The 23,767-nt window shown below is 38.4% G+C and overlaps 1 protein-coding gene and 1 pseudogene across 5 annotated transcripts; one reads left to right on the top strand and one right to left on the bottom strand.

Moving 5' to 3' along the window:
- Window positions 1-485: 485 nt before the first annotated feature.
- On the bottom strand, window positions 486-19,970 carry LOC148836525 (butyrophilin subfamily 1 member A1-like; annotated as a pseudogene). The gene is made up of 11 exons (XR_016090988.1): window positions 19,887-19,970; window positions 14,827-14,933; window positions 12,423-12,577; window positions 11,074-11,148; window positions 8,184-8,531; window positions 6,996-7,277; window positions 6,287-6,394; window positions 4,095-4,121; window positions 3,703-3,732; window positions 2,820-2,846; window positions 486-1,262 (listed from the first exon to the last, which is right to left on the bottom strand). The product of XR_016090988.1 is annotated as a butyrophilin subfamily 1 member A1-like (transcript).
- LOC148836524 (E3 ubiquitin-protein ligase TRIM39-like) lies at window positions 15,658-22,129 on the top strand. Of its 4 annotated transcripts, none has more exons than XM_088914439.1 (7): window positions 15,658-15,706; window positions 16,368-16,945; window positions 18,363-18,458; window positions 19,581-19,814; window positions 19,930-20,077; window positions 20,974-21,000; window positions 21,314-22,129. In XM_088914439.1, exons 2-7 carry the CDS (start codon window positions 16,370-16,372, stop codon window positions 21,856-21,858), a joined length of 1,626 nt encoding a protein of 541 aa, XP_088770565.1. In that variant the 5' UTR covers window positions 15,658-15,706; window positions 16,368-16,369; the 3' UTR covers window positions 21,859-22,129. The 4 variants fall into 4 exon arrangements, with proteins under 4 accessions (XP_088770565.1, XP_088770567.1, XP_088770566.1 ...); XM_088914440.1 differs by lacking the exon at window positions 15,658-15,706 and adding an exon at window positions 15,760-15,962; XM_088914441.1 differs by lacking the exon at window positions 18,363-18,458 and having other exon boundaries at window positions 15,675-15,706.
- The last annotated feature ends 1,638 nt before the right edge of the window (window positions 22,130-23,767 follow it).

Raw genomic sequence — 23,767 nt, 5'->3', positions numbered from 1 at the left:
TTTTAATCAATGACTTCACCAATGACACTCTGCCAGTCTGTTAGAGTAATGGGCTACGTTCAAATAGTTTATGTAACATAGAAGGCAGGAAGGGATTTTGTAGCCACAGGATGTGATCATGAAATCATATGACTCAAGCTCAGCTTTCAAACAGAAAATGCTCTAAGACAGATGTGTGAGAAAACTAGGAGCACTATAACTACAACATTACAGTCTTAAAAACACTTCCTCATGGAACCTCTCAATTTCCTTTTCAGTCTTACTGGTAGCTGCTGGAGCCTGAAGCTTCCCTGGAGTTTCCACTATTTGCTATTTCAGCCAGACTGAACTGTTTTGTTATACAGTATGTTCTCAGTTTTTCTTGTTCCTCTATCTTGTTCGCACATTTACTCACTGCTGCACTTGGGCAGACAGCTCCTTTACCCCTGTCTTCCTCCTTTTCTAGCAGCAAAGATTGAACAGATATCTAATTACAGACTTGTCAATGCTCATTAAACTCCTCTTGTTTTATTGCCTCTGTTCATAACCAACAACATTATTTTGTTGTAATTACAAGTATTATTTTTATTATGATTTGAAATTATTTATTCTAGTCATATTGTGCAAAATACTCAGTGAATACTTTGAGAATATATACTTCCTGATACTGATGTATTCTAATATACTATATATCTAGAACATTTCTTGAGAGCTATGATAGAGGTCAGTCTGTCTTCATAACTCAGTGATGTGTTTAATCTCCACATCTGACAGGAGGCAGCAGCACAAGGTCTTGACAACGATCACGAGTCCTGAAGACTGGATAGATCTTCTCCCCCTGATTGAATACCATGTCTGTGAAAGTGTAGATATGAGACCTGGAGTCCATTGTGTAAAAGGAGACCTTCCTCTCCTCGATATCCATACATACCCCACCTTCCTGGGCCTCAGACTGGAGAGCAGAGGTGTTACAGGGTCAGAGAGGGCAGAGAAACCAGAGTAGCCACTGTACAGACCCCAGTAGCCACCCTGGGGAACAAAGCTAAACCCTGCTTTCCTCTCTGCAGACTCTCTGGTCACTCCTATTGTCCAGTCATCATTCCCCTCCACTTCCCAGTAGTGTCTTCCTGAGGTGAAGCCTTCCCTGCTCAGGACACAGGACCAGTAATCAAATCTCTGTGGATTGTCAGGGAGATCCTTTTCTTCTCCTCTTCTCACTCTCTTCCCATCTTTAGACACAATGAGAGCAATGTGAGCTGTATGAGGGTCCAAGGTCAAATACTCTGCTGGGACAAAACAGGACAGATTGGTACAAGAGAGGTTACACTAGAAATTAAGCTATGCTTTACAAAGCATCACCCATTTCACCACTTTTCTCTATAGCTTCTCATTCTCAGCCAGCTTCATCTTTTGATCTGTTTTTTCACCATTGTACATTTCGCTAAATATCCAAATCTGCTCCTGCTGTTCCTCTGCTTATAGAATCTTTACCTTCACTCACCATCTCTGTTTCATCTTCAAACCCTGGCACCAAACTACAGTAAGCCATCTGCTTTAGCACTCCAATATCATCATTCCCCCTACATCTCCAATTTAAATATTTAAATATTCAAAGACTGGACTCTCCATAAACATCTTTCCTCCAAAAGGAATGTCCCACAGAATGTTTTTTCCCCTTATCTCTTTTCCTAACTCATATGAGGCTGCTTCTCAGATCTTCCATTCGGCCTTGTCCTTCTTTTTTATTTCTTCTCTTAACATCCTATCTTCTGAATCCGCTTTTCTACTCATTTGTCTACTTTCTTTTTATTGTTCTTGTACTGTCCTTATTCGTTCCTGTTTCTCTCAACCCCCTGCTCATTCTACCATTTCCTCTGTTCTTTATTCTGCCTCTATCTCTGGTGTCAAACATGCACCAAACTCAATATCTTTGGTGCCTTCAGCCCTGGTTTCAATCTTTGTTGCTCCCGATGTCACCAACTTGACCCAAGTTCTGTCCAGCATCTTATCCTGAGCTCAAACAGCAAGCCCTGATATTTGCCTAATGCCACTAAACATGACCTGTTAATTACCTCCAATTACCCATTTCATTCACAATGTATTTTTCTGTTCACAACACTGAAACTCTGTTAAAATCCCAACCCAAAGAAATGCAAGCCCCATGTCTTTCAGACTTTTCTCCTTCAATTCACAGTCAGCCATATCCTGCAACTCTCTTCCAGCAGACAATCTACAGTACTGTACCTCTCTTGTCGAACCCAGTTTCATCCCTTTTAAACCCTGCTGTTCCTGATTCCACCTTCTCAGCCCCAGGTCTTGCATTATATCTTCTATTCAGTCACCAGGTGTCCTACAGCATTCTCATTCCCTCTTTCCCATTCCTTTTCTAGTTTCACAAAACATTCCTTTATTTAATTAATCAATCCCTTCATTCTGACTCCCTTTTAGCTCACATCTCCACTCTTATCATTAAAAATTCCAACTGTACCGCTATTCCAGTCTCTGCACCTACCGATGTATTGATGTTCACTGCACCTCTTATCCCCATGTAATAGCAAATTTCACAATTTGTGGACTTTAACCTCACCCATCTTCTTATTCACTCTACTAGCCCTTCTCAAACTAGAACCATCGATTGTAGTTCTCTTTCTGGAGCAAATCTATAGACCTTTGTTCTTCATCCTTCCTTACCATGACAAATAAGGATTGATGGTAAAATGTATCGCACACTGGAAGAGAAACATTCCTTTGAGTCTTATTGGTTTCTAAGAACACTTTCAGAAAAACAGTTTCCTACTATATTCTTGTTCTCATTCACACCAAAAATGTACAGTACCTACCTTGATGAGGAATGGACCCCTCTGCTCCTGTAAAGAGCAATGAAGAAGATCATTACTGGAAGTGCAGAGAGAAGGTGTTAGAACAGAGTAGGACCTGATGCAATTGAGAGCTGCGCTGCTCAGAAGGCATGTCTCGGTGAGTGAACAGTGTGGGACTGTGGCCACAGAGCCTGTGCTCATTGGTGACACATCTGTCTGCCTGACAGGTACCTCAAGCCTTTTTAGAAATCCCAAGTTCTAAGAAACAACACAATATTGAAAACATACTGTTTTTAGTTTGGATTTGAAAGACACCTAGTTTATTTTCTCTGACGTATACAGTCTTGTGTGTTCAAATGTACTCTCTATTTGCACTGTAAAATATATACAAATTGAGTTGTATCTATTTCCATAAGGCCCACCAACCTTCACCTTCTATGCAATATGTGAGCCAGCAGAGTTACTAAACTTAAATTATTACAGAGATACTTTTCTAATCAGTTTTAAGTCACATAATTGATGAAACAATTTATTGTTTGATGATGTGATTAGTTATTTTTTGCATACCATTTTTGCATTTTAGAATGACATACTGTCATATTTTCCAAAATAACTAATATCAACGTCATCAAGTGATGTGTCTAACAATTCAGTTCACCTCCACTGCATTGTTAACAAAGTGTAGTGGAGTATGGTAAACTACATTGTAGCACACTATAACAGAAAATCCCAAACTACAGGATAACATTCTATACTACCGTATAGTAATTTATAGCAGTGTTTTATATGAGAAAACTGTAAACTACAGCATGGTTTAGTACAAGAAACTACAGTGGATTCATTAAATTCTACTTCATTTCAGGCTGAACTTTTCATCTTACAGGACATACAATGGACTACTTACCGAGTTCTTTAAGAAGTACTAATGTATTTCCTGCAAATAATGAAAAATGTAAATCGTAAGTCAGTGCCATAAACATGATTCTGATAATTATACTATGCTAATAGTATAAGAAACCCAATTCTATAAACAATAATAAAATAATACATGCAATTACATGAGTAATACTTTATATGCTTAAAGCTAAATTTAAAAGGCATGAAACAGTTAACCAAACTAGAACTCAGAATTATTTTTTATGGTATTTTAAGCACTATCAAGAGTAAAAACTACAAGAATCAAAATATCTAGAAACTAGTTACTTTAGAATTTGTATACAATCCTGCACTGTGCAATACTGCATGTAATGTTACTGCAGAGACGTTTCCTAACACCAGCTCTATTGATTCACTTACGTTTAGATTCCCACAGCCTCTCCTCCTCTGTAAAAAACATAGACAGTCACTATCACTGATAAGGCTCCTGCACTGACAGCAGGTGTTTTTTAAAATATTTTCAGTTTGTAAATTAAGAACAAACTTCAAAAAGTCTAAAGTCACTGACATTTAAACACTGCTAAATCATTTTCTCTTACTATCTAGAATTCAGACAATATTCTCTGGTTGAGTTATAAAGCCAAATTCAGTAAATTTGACTTAAAGGCTAATCCATTTTACAAAACTGGTAATTGCAATTTATTGAACATCTTTAGATCATATATATTTTCACTTTAGAAATACAATGTAACTAAAAGCAAAGTATGTACTGTATGATTTCCTCCTTATACAGTATGTGCTGGAATGGCCAAGTACAGTAGGTAGACATCTCAAATACAGAGCATTAACTAATATGTTGTTTTTTGTTTTTGCTAAATCCCCTTGTTGTGCTTTTACATAACAATGAGTCTAGATGTTTCACAAGTACTGTAGGTACACAAATGAAGCAATACATTGAGTGTAAAGTTTTTTAATGGTTCCTTAATATAGTAGTTTAGAATAGTTGTATATGTACTGTAATAATAAATGATTATTCTTTAATCACATATTTGATAAAGTTGTGCATTTCCCATGTCAAGTCAGGACATTAAATACAAAATCTGTTAGTAAAAATGTTCTTCTGTTTGTTAAGCAAACCTCCTGTAAAAGCTGCTTAACTGAATCCTGCTATTTCACTGGTACCAACTGTCAGGTGATTTAGCTACTATTGACTATTAGCTACTATGACTACTATTTAGTCAGCTATTATAGTTATCCTGTAACATACAGAGTGGAGAAGATCCTGTAGTGACTCTAGTCAAGAGTGATGTGCTCAGTAGAGTGTGTGGAAACTGTTTTAACTGCTACCAAACACTGACACACACTAAGAGCTCATTAGAGTTGATCAGTACAACACAGGGCACTGAGGAGAATGAGGCTCATTACCAGCCTGCTCTCATCAGCTCTCACTCTGTGGTACAAGGTGAGAGAGAGTCAGTGTAGATCTTCCGAAATGTCTGTACTGAGACTGGGAAAGCCACAGCACAATGATACAATGATTCCCAGTGATCGGCACTACTAGTGTCTCTGATAAGAATGAGAATGAGGGCTGTTCTTGAGATACGTGTACTTGCAGATTTAAAAAAATATTATCAAAACTTGAGCAAGAACATAATACATTGTAATTTGTAGCTATGTCACACTGGGTGAAGAGCATGTATCACGTCCTCTTTTTTAAGTGGAGCGTTCATGACACAAGAACTGCAAGACCTGTAAAATCTGGTAAATATGGAATCTCCAGTACTGTATTATTTTAATACCTGAAACAAAACAAATAAACAATCTGGCTTTTTCTAGCATTGACTTCATCTTCCTCTCGTTTGCTACCTGCTGATAGTTGATAACCAGCATGGAAAGACTTCTGAAAATAAGATGATAAAAGTTTTACCAAAAAATTATTTTTTTGTCATCAGGGTACAAATCCAGGGAAGATTATCTTTCCAAAAATCAAGTCATGTTTCCAAAAGACTAAAATTACTGTACTTCCTTCAAGCAAATTCATGCAAATGAATCTGACCACAGCTTCCATGCAGACCAAACAAATGTCCATAAATCTTTGTTCTTTGTTGTTTTCTTTTCCCTAGGGGTCTCTTTTGATTCTAATTTAAATGTGTTTGCAATTATCTGTGTTTCTTTGTGCCTAGATGCCTGGTGCTCAGCTAAATGTGTTTAGTTTAGACAAAAGGGAAACAGGAGAACGTTTCTTAACTATGTCCTAAAGGGTACTGTATGTCTAAGGTCAACCCAGGGGACTGCTTCACACTTACCCATCAAGCAAACATACAACGATAAAACTAGAAACCAAATAGGATTTTATTTGAGATGGAAAATAGAAAGTGTTTTATTAAAAAAAATTGTCAATACCGTTATCTTTATCAGGCTTTACAGCCCAGTGCTCAAACTCTTAATTTGTATACGAAATCCTGGATGAAATTTAAGCAACTAAACTTCCACATGAGCAAGACATATTCAACGGCTTTCTGTTGTGTGCAACAACCTTATGTTCTTAAGCAGTCACTGTGAATCATATGAAAAAGCCCTATCCATTCCAAAGTGCTTTATTTACTACATACTGTCCATTCTTCTCCAGTGGATCACCAAAAGTGCTGATGCTGTCATAGTAACAGCTGCTGTTAAGAAGAGACACACCATCCATCCAGAAGGTCCAGGGAAAACATCTTCTAGAAAACAAAATAAAGCTAATTAAAAGATTATTGCTGCAGGTTTAACTCTGAAGCATAAGACAACTGGAAAGTCCAAGTTCTTTTTTTTTCAGCTCAGATCCTGTGTGGCAATAAATGAGTCACGAGAACAAAGAAAAAAAGAAGAACCATGATGACTCAAATTAAAAAAATATATATTTTTTTTAAATTTGAATCATTTCTGAGTCCTTTATTTTACAGCACAGTACTGAATGAGATTATAGTATGTAACTTTATTTAGTTTATATATCCAATTTTGCAGAAAAAGTTCCAATCAGAAGCAGATTTAAATGAAATAAATTTTAAACATTTGGTGTTTTTAGCTTGTCACCCATTACATTTTTATTAGTCATAAAACATCTTATGGGATGTCTCTTAAGTGAGACTTCAAGGAATGTAATATTCCCCTTTCCTATCATGGATTCAATAGTAATCCTGAAAATCAGAGAGTTAAATAACTGGTTTCTGGTAATTATTTCCTGATTTGGGTTGTGTTTAAGTATACAGTATGTTATACAATGGTTATATTATACTTCAAATAATTTATATTTAGACTCCAATGTTCATGTTTAGTACTCACTGGATATGTCAAGCTGTGATCCACAGTCTGGTTCAGGTAGAGCACTTCTTAACAGACAGGAGAAAATGTTGGACTCCTGTTTGGCTGAGATGTAGCTCCTGACATTAAGTAGCCCCAGACTGTCCCTCTCCACTGTGGTGTTGGACAGTGATGTCACATCGTTTCCATCCCTGTCTGTCCAGATCACTGCAGGTTCAGGGAACCATCCCTCTGATCTACATAGCAGCTGAGTCTGATCTCCTCCAGAGGAGTGGAGAGACACTGAGGGCTGGGAGCCCAGGGCTGTGGATTCATCATAAAAAATTGATAAGAATCCTGAGATGGGCTTGTTGTGATTCATTAAAACGTCTTGTAAACTAAGAAAATTATTGTAAGATTTTAAAATAGGAATGATGAGATGTGCATACTCCAATTTAAGTGCAGTGATTTACAGTCAGCTCTTCGAAATTTTCTTAAATAAAATATTTACTTAATAAAATATCCTTAATCTTACATTATTACATATTTCATTTGAAGGCAAATTGTATTTTTTTTAAATGTTCCTGTTATTTGTATATTTATAGTAACAGATCTTAACAACCATTAAATGCTAGCCCTCGTTTTGCTCATCATCATCATTGGACATTCTACAGAAGCACCATTGAGAGCACCTTGACCAGCTGTATCACTGTTTGGTTTGGGAACTGCAAGACCCTGCAACGAATTGTGGAAACAGCTGAAAACATAATTGGAGCCTCCCTCCCTTCCATTTCTGTCATCTATCACAGACGCTCCCCCCCACCCCTCCCATAAACTCTTTGCCCTTCTACCATCTGGAAAAAGATATTGCCTTAGTAATTTGCTCTATCTGCACTGACAAGCATCCATCATCCATATAAATTATTACAAGTCAGCATCCTTTGTGACACTTTTCTCTCCCTAATTTTCCATGGTGTTACTGTGGACTGCTGTTCTTAAGTTTGAATTTCCTCTGTTTAAGTGGGGAACTTTTAAAATAAAGAATTTGAGTTTTAAATTTTGAACTGAGGGGTTATTGCCAGGCTCACTGTATCTCATCAATCAAATATAACAGATATACATCAAATTAAATGTAGTCCTTTCATCTGAATATCTGACTGAATATACTGAACATAAACATTGAATTCCAAAGATTCATGATGATCTTTAAAAGCCTGATTAATCACTCACCTCTAATGGACAGATCAATAAGAGCATCTTCATAATGTTCTGCAGACTCCACCACACATTTATACTTTCCATGGTCAGAGCGCCTCACATCCTTCAGTTTTAGAGACACGTTTCCTTTGGGGAGCTCCTCTGGGAAAAGCTCAGCTCTTCCACTGTAAGTAGGGTTCTGTTTTTCAAAGTTATAGCTCCCATATTGGTATAAACACACAGCTGTTCTGTAATCTTCTCGAAACCACTTGATCTCTAGGTCCACAGTGCTGATGTCTGGTGAGAGGTAACAGGGCAGGACAGCATCTTCACCAGGGAAAACAACAACAGGATCAGCTGGGCCAAGAACCTGAAACATCTCTGGAAGAGAAATAACATGCCTCCATCTTGTATACAAACTCACTGAAACAGGCTGCAGACACTTTGCAGTCATGCATTGTTTTATGTGTTCCTTATTTAACCCTGCCCAAATGGAATCCAAGGTCAATATCCTCCTGGAATGGATGTACTGTACTCTTTAATAATCTTGAATTATTTTGGAAACTATACAGTACACACCTGGTTAGGGTTTTGAGTTCAAGGGAACCCCTTGGTCATCTAGTTTGAACCTTCAGGTTTTTTTGTCTTATTCAATACACACATTAGAAAGAAATTTCTAGAACAAAACCAGAAAAAAACAACATATTTTTTTCCTTTCTTCAAAAGGCAACACCTAGGATGCCCTAATTTTCTTTCCAGGTCTTCTCTAATATATTTACTGGCTTGGATCACAAAACTAAAATAATTGAAGAATATAAAAAAGATTCTGCATGTTTTTTTATAAAGACAGGACTTGGAATGGTGCTTTAAAAAAATTTTAAAAAATAATAAAAAGAAAAAAATACATTACTATAACAATTGCATTAACTAATGGCATTGCTAGATAGGTTATCGTTGTGCTTAGAATGTAAAAAAGTGTGTAACACTTCTGGTTTATATTTATGAAAAAAAGGGACAGGAGTCTTTGGGACATTCACTTAATTGAATTTGCAAAAATACAAAAGTAAAATGCAAAGACCACTTAAGAACCTCCCCTAACAGAATGTGCTGAATGACAGCTGTTTCAACTTATTAGATCAGATATGGATCTTTTGCCATGTTTATGTCTGATCAGATATTGCATATCTAATCTAATCTGATCTAATCGGTCAGTTAAACACATTAGAACTCCTTTGGTCTCCATTTCCAGACAAAGCTTTAAATGTCTCATGTGTAAGGGTATTCAAATGCAATTGAACATGAAATTGTTGCTGAAGTTAGGGAAACTGGGTGCTAGGTATTTTGGCAAATATTTGCTTTTACTGGAGAATTGATAAATTGTTGACCGACTTTGGAGTTTCTCTGGACTACCACACCAGATAAATAGTCGTATTAAAAATATTTAGTTGCTATATCTGGTTTTACTTGGTTGCTAAATACACTGTTGTGAAGCTTAGGTTGTTTTGTATCTTGTGATATATAAAGTCTGTGGTGTTGTGTTTTGATTTTGCTGGTACAAATTGATTAAATTCACTGGTTGTGCTGTTTGTGTGTGAAGTATTCCAGTCATTGCTAGCCCATTAATTTGTTGGTTTATGAGAAAATAGTTTCACTGCTATGAAAACAAACTTAATGACTGTATTTCAAGGATTTTCAAGACCACTTGCATTGGCAATACTTTCAGAAAGGATTGAAAATTATGTTGTTTATAGTAATACCATAAATAGTATAACATTAATAGAAGTAACAGGTAATAGGTTTATTCCATGCTGAAAAAAAGAAGAAAGAGAACACAATGTTTTGGCCGTGGAGCCTTCTTCAGACCTGAACCTCAGACCTGACACCTGAAGAAGGCTCCACGGCCGAAACGTTGTGTTCTCTTTCTTCTTTTTTTCAGCATGGAATAAACCTATTACTTGTTCCTTTGCAGCCTACGCATCCTTTGCAGCCTACGCATGCTGACGCAGCTACCCACCTGAATTAATAGAAGTATACCATTAAATAGAGATTTATGTGTTGGGTTGTATAGGACCATAGTAATAGCATATGGTTATGATTAGTCACTTTTAGTTTTACTTTTACTAGATTGGTATTACAGACACTGAGAGTGATAATCCTACCTCAGTGATGAAGTCCCACTCAGAGAATCCTGCCTGTTGTCAATTCCACATTCCAGAGTGTCTCCAAAACCCTGTTAAGCTCATTGATCTCACAGATCAATTGCTTAACTGCTTCAATAGTAGTTTGAGCTGCTCTAACACGAGAGCATATTTCTGTTAACCCACAATATTATTTTAGATATTAGCACAAATTACTGTTCTGTGATTTTAGATTTTAACGGAGTCTCTGTTGGGACTGGAGGATGAAAAGGAGCTGCCTTTCAAGCTATTTTGGGAACCTCAGCTTTGGACTGAACTAACTACACACTAACTACAAACTACACACCTTCACAACTACAAATACATACAACACCTGCAACCTAATGAATTTACAGCTCAGTATACAAGCATATAAAATAACAAATCAGTCTATTGGACAAAACCTGACACTGGGCTTCCTTCTTGAGCTCTGTCCTCTCTGTTAGGTCAAAGTCATAATCAGGGTCTTGAACCTGGGATTCCCTCAGGCCATAATTGTATGGCTGTGATTTGACTCTTGATCAGATTTAAAAGCAGTGTGAGTTAGAGATGAAATGAAGTACCACCTCCCTGGAGCTTCTAGATTGACTTACAGTACCACCATCATTCTCAGTTGTTTGTCAATTAGCTGAACAAGAAAGACAAAACAGACCATAGACTGTGGAATCCATTATGCATGTCTCAGTCACAAAGATAAATTGAAGGTAAATGAAATGTACTGTAAATGAAAAAAATTCTCACTGTACCTGATCTGGCAACCAAGGTTTTGTGGAAGAACAGTTGAAAGGTAAGAAGACACTCCCAGTGGTGCCACTTCATTTCTGAGATAAAAGATAGCATTTGTCAGTATCCTTCTCACATCATGAGCAAACACTCTTACTAGTCACATTCAGAGTGACAGTCCTAGCTGCAGGGAGGTGTGTAATCACAGTTTTGTAGACACTCAGAATCACAGTCTCACTGAAGACTACTGACAGTTCCGATGCAGTAAGGTGTGTCTCTCTGTGCTGTAACTACAGCACTACAGACATCCAGAGTGAAATAGTAATCAAGTACAACTTGTTAAAATGTATGTTAAAGGGTTATATGGTCTTGAAAATGTATTTTGTATTATGTAAGATACATCTTTATAAATCTTTTGATTTTCTTTAGAAACCAGTCAGCCATGAGCTAATGTAATATGCCATGTGTGGCTGCCACTGTAACTCCATCATTCATCCTTGCTAATATGATAGCTATAGAATTAATTCTGAAGTATACAGGAGCATTTTCCTGTTTGTGTAGAAGAAAGTGCAACTGTAATTATAAATTCTCTTCACTATATTAGAATTAGGTTAAACAATAATCCAAAATATACAGCCAAATCAACCAAGACATTCTTCAGGAGAAAACAGAGAACATCTTACACTGACCTTGTCAATTACCAGATCTAAATCCAATTAAGTAGTATTTTACATGCTAAAGAAAAATAGACTCAATAAGAAATCAAAGTGGGTACAGCAAAGTTACATAAGCTGAGCCACAAATCTCAAATGATTGCACAATCTGGTTAATTTAATGGTTTGGAGACATCTAGCTATTATTGCTGCAAAGTGACAGACAACCAAAGACTAATTTTCACACCATAAATGTCATTTAAATTTAGTGTGTTCCAATACTCATGATCACTTGAAATCACTGGCTTTAAAACAAACTCTATTTATCTGCTCTATTATGCATGGAATTATCACAAAATAGAATATATTTCAGTTTTAATTCACAGTATATTAATGTAATCTTCAAATATACAAATAGCGTTGTTGCTTTAATATTTTTGATGGGGATGCATATAAAAAAGTCTCTGCTTACTTATAAAATTATTCCTTCCGCATCTCCAAGACAATGTGACCCCCTCACAGACATGTTCACATACGGCTTAGCTTAGTACAGTATATGATACCTGACAAGTTGATTTCTACATTAGATTTCAGAGAAAGGATACAGGAAACAGATTAACAGATTTTCCGGCACACACATACTGCAAGTTGTAACATCCCACAAACACACAAACTTTTCCCAGTCTCTTGAATTCTATCACTAGAGTTTAGGAACTTACCGTTAATTTTAATTCAAAACGCAGGTTATTTCAAATCCAACAACGCTAGAAAAGTTGTTTCTGGGGTTTTGTAAGATCCTGCATTTCCCCATTCATCCAGCTTCTGTTTTCTGTTTCATTTTCACCCTCACTCTTCACTCAATGTGCAGAGGAACCTATATCACAGTGGGAGGATGTGCAGCTTAGGCACAAACAGAGAGAAAGGAGTTTTGGCGTATAGTACAAGTACATTGGGATTCAGATTCGCCCTGTTCTCTCGGGATGTGCACAGTGCAATAGACAAGTAATGAAAAAAAAAAACAGTATGAACAGTAAATAATAAATACAGTACAAAAAACACTGATGAATTGCCAAGTGCCTTTGAACCTCTGGCCAGCTGCTGGTTCTGTGACAATCGTAATCCCTCCTCTTAAGGGCGCTCTGGATCTTTCACATATCAGTTGATTATGTGCCACTGCCTCCTATCCTGCCCCTCCTTATTTAAGCCAGCCGCTCTTAATATTCTGGGCTCAGCATTGGAAGATGGACGCCCGGAAGCCCGCCTACCAGCAGGTCCTGGAGTGACCTGACGGCATAGGCTTCATCACGGCGTCCTGACCATCTGGGTCCAGCCCCCCCAAACTGTTGTCATGCCCCCTTGTTTGTCAACCTGCCCAGGTCCTTGTCGTCTCCTCCCCGAGTGTCCGTTTCCACTTACTTCCACATACCGTCTGCATAGGGTCCTGACCAATCCATTGCTACAGGTTCCTTGTGTTTATCTATCTTCAGGTCTGCCTACCTGGCAAGGGAGCATAAATCCCTTCTTACCCCTCTCAGAGCCTGTTCAGATCAGCACTGACTGCCTTCGAGGAAAGAACCAGATAGAACTTGGGCCCTGGTGCAACAGTGTGAGCTAGACCCCTCATGCTATCCTGAACTTTAAAAGTAACGTTGGGTAAAACCTATTGATAATGATATTATTGATAATTCTAATGCAGGCAATTTAACACACATCATGGGAGTTACAGACGCACTGAGAAAAAAATTAACCTGCAATACAAACTTTTTGTTCGAAAAGAATAATATTAGAATACAAACAGAAAAATCAGTATACAGTACAGGTATCTATACTTAGTGGCTAAGTTGTCATATAAGTAAAATGAATAACAGCATTTGCTGTAAATAATCACATCACATCATGAGGTAAGATCATGTACTGCTGCCCTTGAAACAAGGAAATTACATAATTGGGTAGATATTTATGATCTTGGACAGTGGACAGTGGTTCACACACTGTTACGCCTCGCCCCCGGAGGACTCATCATTCCATATTGCTGCTTCACACTCTCCCCTGTGCTCAGTATTAGGGTTTTTCCTGGCTAGAGCTACTTCGATTTTTTTTATAACTTACTACTTGGTTTTTGGCTTCCTGACCCTGGTTTGTTCTCAGAATACGTCTGCTGGTTTGGTTTTGGTACTTTGGTTCTCGTTCTGGTTTCGACTCTCGGCTTACTCATGGCTTATGGCTCTGCTTCTGGTTTTTGTACTTTTGCACCAGCTTGTTTTCCTTCGGCTTTCGGACCTCGGATTGTTGTATCGACTACGCCTCTGGAGATCGCCCTGGTTTTCTAAAGAGGGTCCTCACTACTATTTCCTAACACACACTGCCTTTACAGTTTCAGCATAATCAGTCCAGTGAGTCTCTGAAAAAGAGTTCAGTGTGCACATTTTATTGAGCTTCTAATATTTACTGGACCTGAAAATACCTTACAATATGTTGTGATATTTCTTAGAGGAATAAAGACTTATTTTGCTTCTGTGGATGTTTTGGCTGCTTGGTCCATGCTACAATTCCAGTTCTGAGGGAAATTAGGCACATACAGTACATTGCATGTTCATTGACCTTTTGTTTTCTGGCCTAAACACCTTTAGGATGACCATATTATTGTAGAAGTCATTAGAATGATTGCTGAGATCTGTGAACTTAGGCCATCTCAAAATAAAGCAAACAAAGGTGACTTGTACCAACAGCTGCAACAAAAAATGCCTTGCTGCAAGTGTTAAAGGAGGAAAATAAACAGGAGGAATCCATAAACAAAGAAAACACTGAAAGTGTCAAGTCAACTCCTGTCATGTTAAATTGTAAAGTACTGTAGTAACTTTTGTCTCTCAGTCCGTACTGCATATAAGAGCTGGGAAACCCTTGCAGTTTGTCTTTTCTGCGTGGCAGATCCAGCGCATGTTGCTGTCCTTATTGAGCTCAATAAAACTGAATCTGCACAAGACTGTGTCCTGCTCCTCTGGTGAAGAATTTCCCACTTCCCACACATTGACATGTCTGTCCATTTTCACTCCACAGGCACAAACGCTCACTGCATACATTTTCAATGCATTCTTTAGCTTGCCAGTTCACCAGTGACTGTACCTTTCAGCCTCTGCTGATCCTAGGCATGTTTTTTACTGTCTACCAGAGTCCCAGTGGACAATGTGGAGAGTTCAAGTACTGTAGGTAGCTGTGTCAGCATGCGTAGCCTGCAAAGGAACAAGTAAAGGTTTAATCTATGCTGAGAAGAGAAGAAAGGAAACACAACGTTTCGCCTGTGGAGTCACAAGTGTCACAAGTGTTCATTTTGTTTCTTTTCTTCTGTTTTCAATGTGGACACTATTCCACATGCATTTTTACACCTCCATGGCACCTTAAGCTGACAGCTTCTTTGACTCTCTGCCACTTCATCTCCTTAGCAACTTTGGTTACACCGCATGCACAAACTCTAACATGCTCTTTCCTCGCTGCTTTTCTGGCAATACACCCAACAGTTACCACAGTTTGTCTTAAACTTCTGTGATATCTGCAGCTGGCAACTCTTGCCCCATCAGCTTCCTGCAGAATCAGAGGTATTTTCACACATGAATTCAGTTCTTTGTCCCTCCCCTAACTGGTTAACAACTGAAAACTCACAGGCCTGATGCTTAAAGTGTCAAGCTACGAGCCTGAGATTGGAGAACAGAAAAAGAAAGCAAGAATAAGGATCACACTAAATGGTTAGAGTGCATATAAATGTATCAATTTTGGATATTATTATATTTAAATATTACATTTAATTAATCAACACTTAAGTAGGGCTATGATTAACATTAAAAAAGTATCAATATCACACAATTCCATAAAAAACAAGTACAAAAGCTAACTCTTGACACGCCCCTTCTGAAAGGTTGTTGATCCCTGCAGTAGAGGGTGGAGTTCCACTGAGTCACTGTACAGAAGCGAAACAGAAACTGAACTGCTGATCTAGACGCCATCACTGGTAAGAGCTGCTGAACTCTTTCATTTTCACTAAATGCAGTGCTACACTGACATTCTTCTGTGAATAATTAATGATCTGTGGTTTGTCTCGTTATCAGTGGAGTGAAAGAAGAGTGTTAATAAAGAGCTCAGGAAGCTAAAGTTTACCTGGAACTGGGACTCTCTCATGCAGCTTGAAACTATACAGAGTTTAGCACTGAAACTATACAGACTATATAGGCATGTGGGCTGGGCTGAACTGAAAAAAGTGTTTTGAGGTGAGAACTGCAAGTATCATTAACAATAATATAGAGTTTGAAAATCTGCTGAAGACTGTTTAAGGTTGTTAACAACATGACAAACTAAATATTTAGGGATAGGAATAATATTTAGAGCACAGTTGTGAATATTGGTATTACAAGGTGTTACAATAGGAAAGACACTAGAGAAGGTATGTTTAGTTTCATTAGTGATTTAAGCCTCAGTTCCAAGAGTGCTGTTTTCCCCAGTTAAAATTCTCCCTGTCAGCCCAGTCTAGACTTTCTTATTTTGCTGTGTTCTCATAAGCTACTATAATGGTCTTATAATTTAGTGTAAATAAATATATTCTGTCTATTACCATGTGGATGTTTTTGTGTATGTCTGAAATACCTAATTCTCTTTTACTGCTTCTCTGTTGTCAGGAATGGCTTCATCCTGTCATTTCCTGCCTGAAGAGCAGTTCCAGTGCTCTATATGTCTGGATATATTTACCGACCCAGTGTCCACTGCATGTGGACACAATTTCTGCATGAACTGTATTGGAAAATATTGGGACAAAAGTGATGTGTGTCAGTGTCCACTGTGTAAGGAGACATTTTACAGAAGACCTGTCCTCCGTGTTAACAAAAGCTTTGCAGAAGTCATTGAACATTTCAGAGAGACAAAAGTTAGCAATTATGAAGAACTCTCTGCTAATCCTGGAGAAGTTCCCTGTGATTTCTGCACTGGAAGAAAACTGAAGGCTGTAAAATCATGCCTGGTGTGTCTCACATCATATTGTTCAGTTCACATCAAGCCACACTACAATGTTGTTAAATTAACAAAGCACAGGTTAATTGACCCAGTTAGCAACCTTGAGGACAGGCTATGTGAGAATCATGAGCGACTCCTGGAGCTGTTCTGCAAGACTGACCAGACCTGCATTTGCCATTTCTGCACTGAGTTAGACCATAAAACACACGATGCTGTTCCTTTAGAGAAGGAATGCAGAGAGAAAAAGGTGAGTTTTAGAACCGTTTACTTACTAATACAAAAGTAATATTAAAAACTGTTGTGAAATACAAAATGTGATGAAACGTATTGTCAATCAGTTATAATAATAATAATAACAATTGCTTACACTTATATAGAGCTTTTCTGGACACTCCACTCAAAGTGCTTTACAGGTAATGGGGACTCCCCTCCACCACCACCACTGTGCAGCCCCACCTGGATGATGCGACAGCACCCATAGTGCGCCAGAACGCTCACCACACATCAGCTATCAGTGGGGAGGAGAGCAGAGTAGTGAAGCCAATTTATAGATGGGGATTATTAGGAGGCCATGATTGGTAAGGGCCAATGGGAAATTTGGCCAGGACACTGGGGTCACACCCCTACTCTTTTCGAGAAACGCCCTGGGATTTTAAATGACCACAGAGAGTCAGGACCTCGGTTTTACGTCTCATCCGAAGGATGGTGCCCGTTTACAGTATAGTGTGTCCGTCACTGTACTGGGGCATAGGACCCACATGGACCGCAGGGTGAGCGCCCCCTGCTGGCCCCACTAACACCTCTTCCAGCAGCAACCTTAGTTTTTCCCAGGAGGTCTCCCATCCAGGTACTGAGCAGGCTCACACCTGCTTAGCTTCAGTGTGTTGCCTGTTGTGAGTTGCAGGGTGATATGGCTGCTGGCAGTTGTAGCTCTTACAAGCTTATCAAAGGCACCAGCTTCAGTATAGTCTCCTCCTACAGGATCACACTCAGTACAGTGATTTGGACAGAACTGCACGAATCTGGGGTACTGACTATTTGGAATGGCTGGTTTTGCAGTCTCATTGGCAGTAACTGTAGAACTATTACAAAATCCTTCTCTTCAGGAAAGGGAACAATAAGAAGACACAAGTAGTTCAGTCCATTGATAAATTGGGTAGACATGAACAGCAATGTTGTGCTTCAACGCTAAGTGTCTTTTGTTAAAAAGACAACACTGTGAGATTTGTGGTATGAATTTTACTGAGGCATGTCCTTGAACTCACTGTAAGCTTATTTGGTTTTGCTTATTTTGTTTTGGTTTAGTGAAGCTGTTCTAGTTCATTTATTACATTGAAAACAGGAAGCTTGGAAGACAAATCATTTTTTTCATTATAGGAAAATGAAAAATTATAATATAACATCAAGAATATAATTTCCCAATATGATAAAAATTGTTGAATGCAAAACTGTCTCTGAATACCCTGTTTTAATTACCAAAGCTATATACTATAAATAATTGTTAGTTTCAGAGTCTGGGTTTTACCTGGGTGTCTTGTAGTGAAAGAAGGTCAGTGTAAGTTTCTGTTTACCAGCCCAGTGTCTGTGTGAATGTCTATTAAGCAGCCCATTTGTACTCCAACCGCAGTTACAGAAATGCTTCTAATCCTATTGTTTGTCCGCAGGTTGAGCTGGGAAGGATTGAGGCAGAAGTACAACAGATGATCCAGGACAGACTGATGAAGGTGGAGTATATCAAACAAGAATTGGACCTCAGCAAAGTGAGTCATGTCAAGAGTCATGTGGGGTATTGCAGGCCTTAGATAGTTGTTCTCTCCCAGACACACAAAGGAATTCATGAAGTCTGAGAAGGATTATAATATCATTCTCCAGTTAAAGGACAATGCATTTTTTCATTTTATAGTTAGGATAAATTAATCTATTCTCACTAACAGAAAATAAAAACACAATTTGTATTTTTATGAAGACAACATGAATGTGCATATGGCAAACTCATTGAGAGCATATCTGGTGCCAATGTCGTCTACTAACGGGAGTGACTAACCTGTATCCTGACTTGATCACTGAAGTCTTCTGGACACTGACCAATGTGTGTGAGACCTCTGAATAAGAGCAGGTTGCTATTGTGATAGTGTTGATGGAGTGGTAGTAAGCAAGCATCCTTCCCAGATAGAATGAACATGTCCCAATATTGTGGTATACTGTACCGTCAGAGATATGTTACACTGATCCCATGGCACTCTCAATAATGTTAATAGTACTGATAAACACTAAGCCGTGACCAAATTACATACTGGGGTTGTACAATTTGGCCATCACGAAGCTCATCCTTATTTCAATCGGTAAAGCAATTTCTAATTCTTCCACCTGAACTGCTGTGTAGTGGGACTGCTGTTGCAGAATAACTGTGTGTAACCAAGGTAGTGCACTTCAGTAGTGAATGAAGTGTGTCTCCTTTTATGTGTAAAGCACTTTGTAATCATTTAGTATGATGTTAGACCCCAAAGGAAAAGCAGGTATCACTATCATGTACTCTTCTTGAAAGAGCATTTCCTCCTATATCACAATTTCCATACCACTACCCAACTGCAGTGACTAGAGACATTAATACAAGCCCATGGCACTGTTCATTAAAGTATAGGTGTTAAAACTAATGTCCTGGATACATTCCACTCAGGGTTTGTACAGCCTGGTCTCCCTAAGGTTTTTTTTGTATTTCAACTGGTGAAAGTATTTCCATCTGATCTCCTATGTAATGGTGCTGAATGACTGCTGTGTCTCACCCAGGTCAGGTCTGGGTTATTTGAGGTAAAAGATCTACATTCTCTTTAAATTTGGTAATTTTTGTTACCTCATGATATACAGGTTTTATTCCCTCTCAGAGCTGTGCACAGAAAGAGATTGAGGATAGTGTGTGGATCTTCACTGCACTTGTGAGCTGCATTGAGAGAAGCCAGGCTGAGCTCATTAAGCTGATTGAGGACAAGCAGAGAGCAGCCGAGAGGAGGGCTGAAGAGACCATTACAGAGCTGGAGCAGGAAATCACTGAGCTAAAGAAGAGAAGCACTAAGCTGAAGCAGCTCTCCCACAGTGAGGACCACCTCCACTTTCTACAGGTCAGCACACCACAGAGAGAAGAGATAAATAACCATGTTAACATTAAGACAATAATTTAAAAGCAGACTTACAAGTGTAATAATTTCCTTAGTAATTTAATCTCTCCTGTTGTAGAGTTTTCCATCCCTTTGCTCCCCTCCACACCTCAAGGACTGGTCTGACATCATTATTCCCTCTGACCTCTGTCTGGGGGCTGTGAGGAGAGCCATGTGTCAGCTGGAGGAAACAGTCAGAGCTGAAGTGAATAAGCTGTCAGAAAGGGGTTTGTATTATTTCTGTTTTTTAATTAATAACAAAGAACAGTATTTAACTTTCATTAAGAGAATAATTAAGAGGCTTTTTGTACAGTGGGCACTAATAGTGACAAACATCAACTGTCTTTCAGTTTTTACAGAGACAACTGTATGATAGTTAAGTTTCAGACGTCTCCCTACTTGTACAGTATCTATTCATAAAGTCTTCAGTACTGTAGTATTTGTTATTTAGAAACTCACTTAAATCAATGTGTCATAAATGGTGTTCTTGAAGTCTGAAGTACCAAGCATATTTCTCCTCTACTGCTGTCTGTGATGAGAACAGGCAATGTGAACAGGTTTGTTCCTCCTTAACTGCTATTTGTGTTGGGAAAAGGCAGTGTGAAAAGGTGTGTCTTCATTGCTGTCTGTGTCAAAAACAAGCTGTATGAACAGGTGTTTTCCTCCTTCACTGTTATCTGTATTGAGAACAGTTCACGTGAATTGCTATCTGTGTTGTGAATAGATCATGTGAATAGGTGTGTTGCAGGAAGACTGTGTGTCAGAATATGTGTCTGTGTCCAGTCTAAAATGTGATTATTCTCCACCAGCTGTTGAATTTCACCTGCTTTTTGTCACTGAGTCTCAGCTCCATAACAAATGGATAGCTCAGACATCATGTGAAGAGGGCTGTTGGTTACTCAATGTCTTTAGCTTGGTACTGATGGCAGGGGGGTGGTGTAGGGCTGACTGTGTGATAATCTGTCTGTTGTAGTTTAAAGATCAACAGCTAAACTGGTCAGACAATACAATACTATATATTACTGTACCACCTCAGGAAACTACAGTAAAATATACAAAACCCAAAATAATGTTAAAAAGGAGTGTTCTTTCTGTTCTCTAACATCTTTCTTTCTGTTTCCAGAGTTTGAGAGAGTGTGCAAATATGCAGGTGAGTCTATCTTATTTGAGTGGAATTTGTAACAGCACAGTAGAAGTGGTCAATAAAATCTCATTTTCTAGTAAATGGATGTATTAAAATGTGTTTGTGAGAGAAAAACCGTGTGAGTACTGTATCAGTTTGTATTTCATTCTATAGGTTTCTGAAATTTATGAGATCACTAAAAAAATTATTTCCTTTCAGTTTAAAACATAGCTATTTTTAAATAACATCTGAATATTAGTCATTCCTTCATATACTTTTATTTGACAGATCTGTGAGATACAGATTATGTTATCCTTCCTGTCTCCTGTCTCTTTCACAGTTGATGTGACTCTAGATCCCAATACAGCTCATCCCTGGCTCACCCTGTCCGAGGATGGGAAACGTGTGAGAGATGGAGACACACGACAGAATCTTCCTGACAATCCAGAGAGATTTAGTTCCTGTGTCTGTGTCCTGGGAAAGGATGGTTTCACTTCAGGGAGACATTACTGGGAGGTGGAGGTGGGGGAGAAGACTAAGTGGGATTTAGGAGTTGCTAGAGAGACTATCAAAAGAAAGGGTCAGATCACACTCAACCCTCAGAATGGTTATTGGACTCTGCGTCTGAGGAATGGTAATGAATATGAAGCTCTTGCTGGTCCCTCTGTACTCCTCCCCCTAAGGAAGAAGCCCCAGAAGGTGGGAGTATATGTGGATTATGAAGAGGGTGTGTTATCCTTTTACAATGTGGAGGCCAAGGCTCATATCTACACTTTCACTGACACTTTCATTGAAAAACTCTATCCATACTTCAGTCCAGGTCTCCGTCAAGGAGGTACAAACACAGTCCCCCTGATCATCTCTCCTCCCAGTCGCACACCCTGAATGAAGCAAATGATCTTTAGGAGGAGCAGCAAAAATAATTCCCAGTACCAGTACCATAAATGATGATTTATGATTTTGAAATCATTTAAACCACAGGGAATTAATAAAGGTTTTTGGACTTCCGAGCCACAGGGAGTGATATGTGGTTTAAACGGTTTCTAAAAACATAAAAACTAGAACACATTAAAACTTTTTTTTTCCTGGTTTGTAAAGTAGATTATAATTCTGTATAAAATTCAATGCAATAAAATGCAAAAACATGGAGTGAAAATATTCTGCTTCAAATGTTTCTCTTCAGACATAATGGGAGACAACGTGTTATTTTGGTTACAATATTCTGGGAGAAATCCTTAAATTAAAAAAAGACCATGACCTACCTGATTTCTGTCAGTAGAGACCCCCACCTTTAACTCTGTGTTGTGGGTTTCTTTTGGCTGGTTGGTAAGAGTAGTTTTTTTAAGGATTGTGAAACTATGCTATTCTAACTGAAAAAAAAAAATCAGCACTTCCATTTTCATTCTTGTGTGTTTTTTTGCCTCTGCTACAATATACTACAATAGCTCAGAGCAAGTCATAGCACATTACAGTACAATACAGTCCAGAGCCCAGGAGAATGTGTATCTCTGTCTTGACCAGTCCCTGGTGGGTCACACTGAACACTTGTTGAAAAAGATAGACTTCAAGAAAATCTTTTTTTACCCAGTTTTAAAAATGAGAACATAAGGGGTCCAAGATTGAGGCTTAGGTAATGGTTGATCCTGTAGAGCTTCACACCATTAAATTGACATTTTCATAAATATCTACCAAAAATGTACCCTGTGTGATTTTTAATGTGAGATATGTTAATATGAGCCTAGAAGAATATTTTATGAGAAACTGACAGTATGCCACAAAGAAACAAATCAAAATTTCAAAACAAACATTCTCCAGAAAGCTTGCTCAGCCAGCCTGCTGTTCAACTAAGAACTTCCAGCAATGCTGATAGCACCACTCTGCTCTGTGCTTTGCCAAGCAATTTGAGAGATTACCAAGGTTATATTGATATTACCAAAGTAATTGAGGAAAAACTCAGTCTAATAATGCAAGCACCCCTGTGGACAACTTGAAAGCTATGAAAAGCAGGCTTCTGAAGTCAAGCAAAAGACTTCACAACTGTGGAAGAAGCCGCTGACTTGTTTGAAGATCAGCCACAAGCACTGGAAAAAGAGGTGCAGGAAATGGATGATCATACTGATGATTTGAAAACTAGGGGGAAAAGAAAGAATATACTGATCTTCAACCTTTCTGAGAACTCAGAGAGATCCCATTCAAATTCTTCAAGACCTGGCTGGCTAGGTTCCAGAAAATTGAAACCAAATCAGGTCGAATTAAGATCCAGAGGTCTTGCCACACACTAGCCTCCATACCGTATGGTATATGGTTTGGCAAATGACATGACTTGACTTGACAACTTCGATCAACCACAATAATTTACAGTCTCAGACATGGATTCTCAAATACACTAAATATATAACCAAAAGATGCCTAACAAACAACCACATCAATCACAGAATCTCTCTCCTTTCTCTCCTTACTCTCTATCTCCTTCAGTTTACTGCATTTCTCCGTGTTCATATCACAGTTGTATTTGTGTTTACTCTCTCCTTTTCAGACCTGTTTACTGTCTACATCACTCACAGAGCTCACACCCGAAGAAGGCTCCACAGCTGAAATGTTGTTTCCTTTCTTCTCTTTTCAGCATGGAATAAACCTTTAACTTGTTCCTTTGCAGCCTAGGCATGCTGATGCAGCTACCTACTTGAACTGCTTCAGTGTAGGAATTAATTCCTTTAATTAATTCTTAGAGCACAGGACTGTTGACTTTTCATTGGACTGATTCCAGAGTAGAGGAATGTGGTCTTACTGGTAT

Source organism: Atractosteus spatula, chromosome 4 (assembly GCF_055471065.1).
Source record: "Atractosteus spatula isolate fAtrSpa1 chromosome 4, fAtrSpa1.hap1, whole genome shotgun sequence".
NCBI lineage: Eukaryota > Metazoa > Chordata > Actinopteri > Semionotiformes > Lepisosteidae > Atractosteus > Atractosteus spatula.
This window is presented reverse-complemented; position numbering and strand designations above follow the sequence as displayed.

Excerpts from the sequence above, each read along its gene's own strand:
- LOC148836524 (XM_088914439.1), top strand. The coding sequence starts at position 16,370 with ATGGCTTCATCCTGTCATTTCCTGCCTGAAGAGCAGTTCCAGTGCTCT. Across the intron at positions 16,946-18,362 it reads AGGAATGCAGAGAGAAAAAG|GTTGAGCTGGGAAGGATTGA; the intron begins GTGAGTTTTAGA and ends GTTTGTCCGCAG. Across the intron at positions 21,001-21,313 it reads GAGAGTGTGCAAATATGCAG|TTGATGTGACTCTAGATCCC; the intron begins GTGAGTCTATCT and ends TCTCTTTCACAG.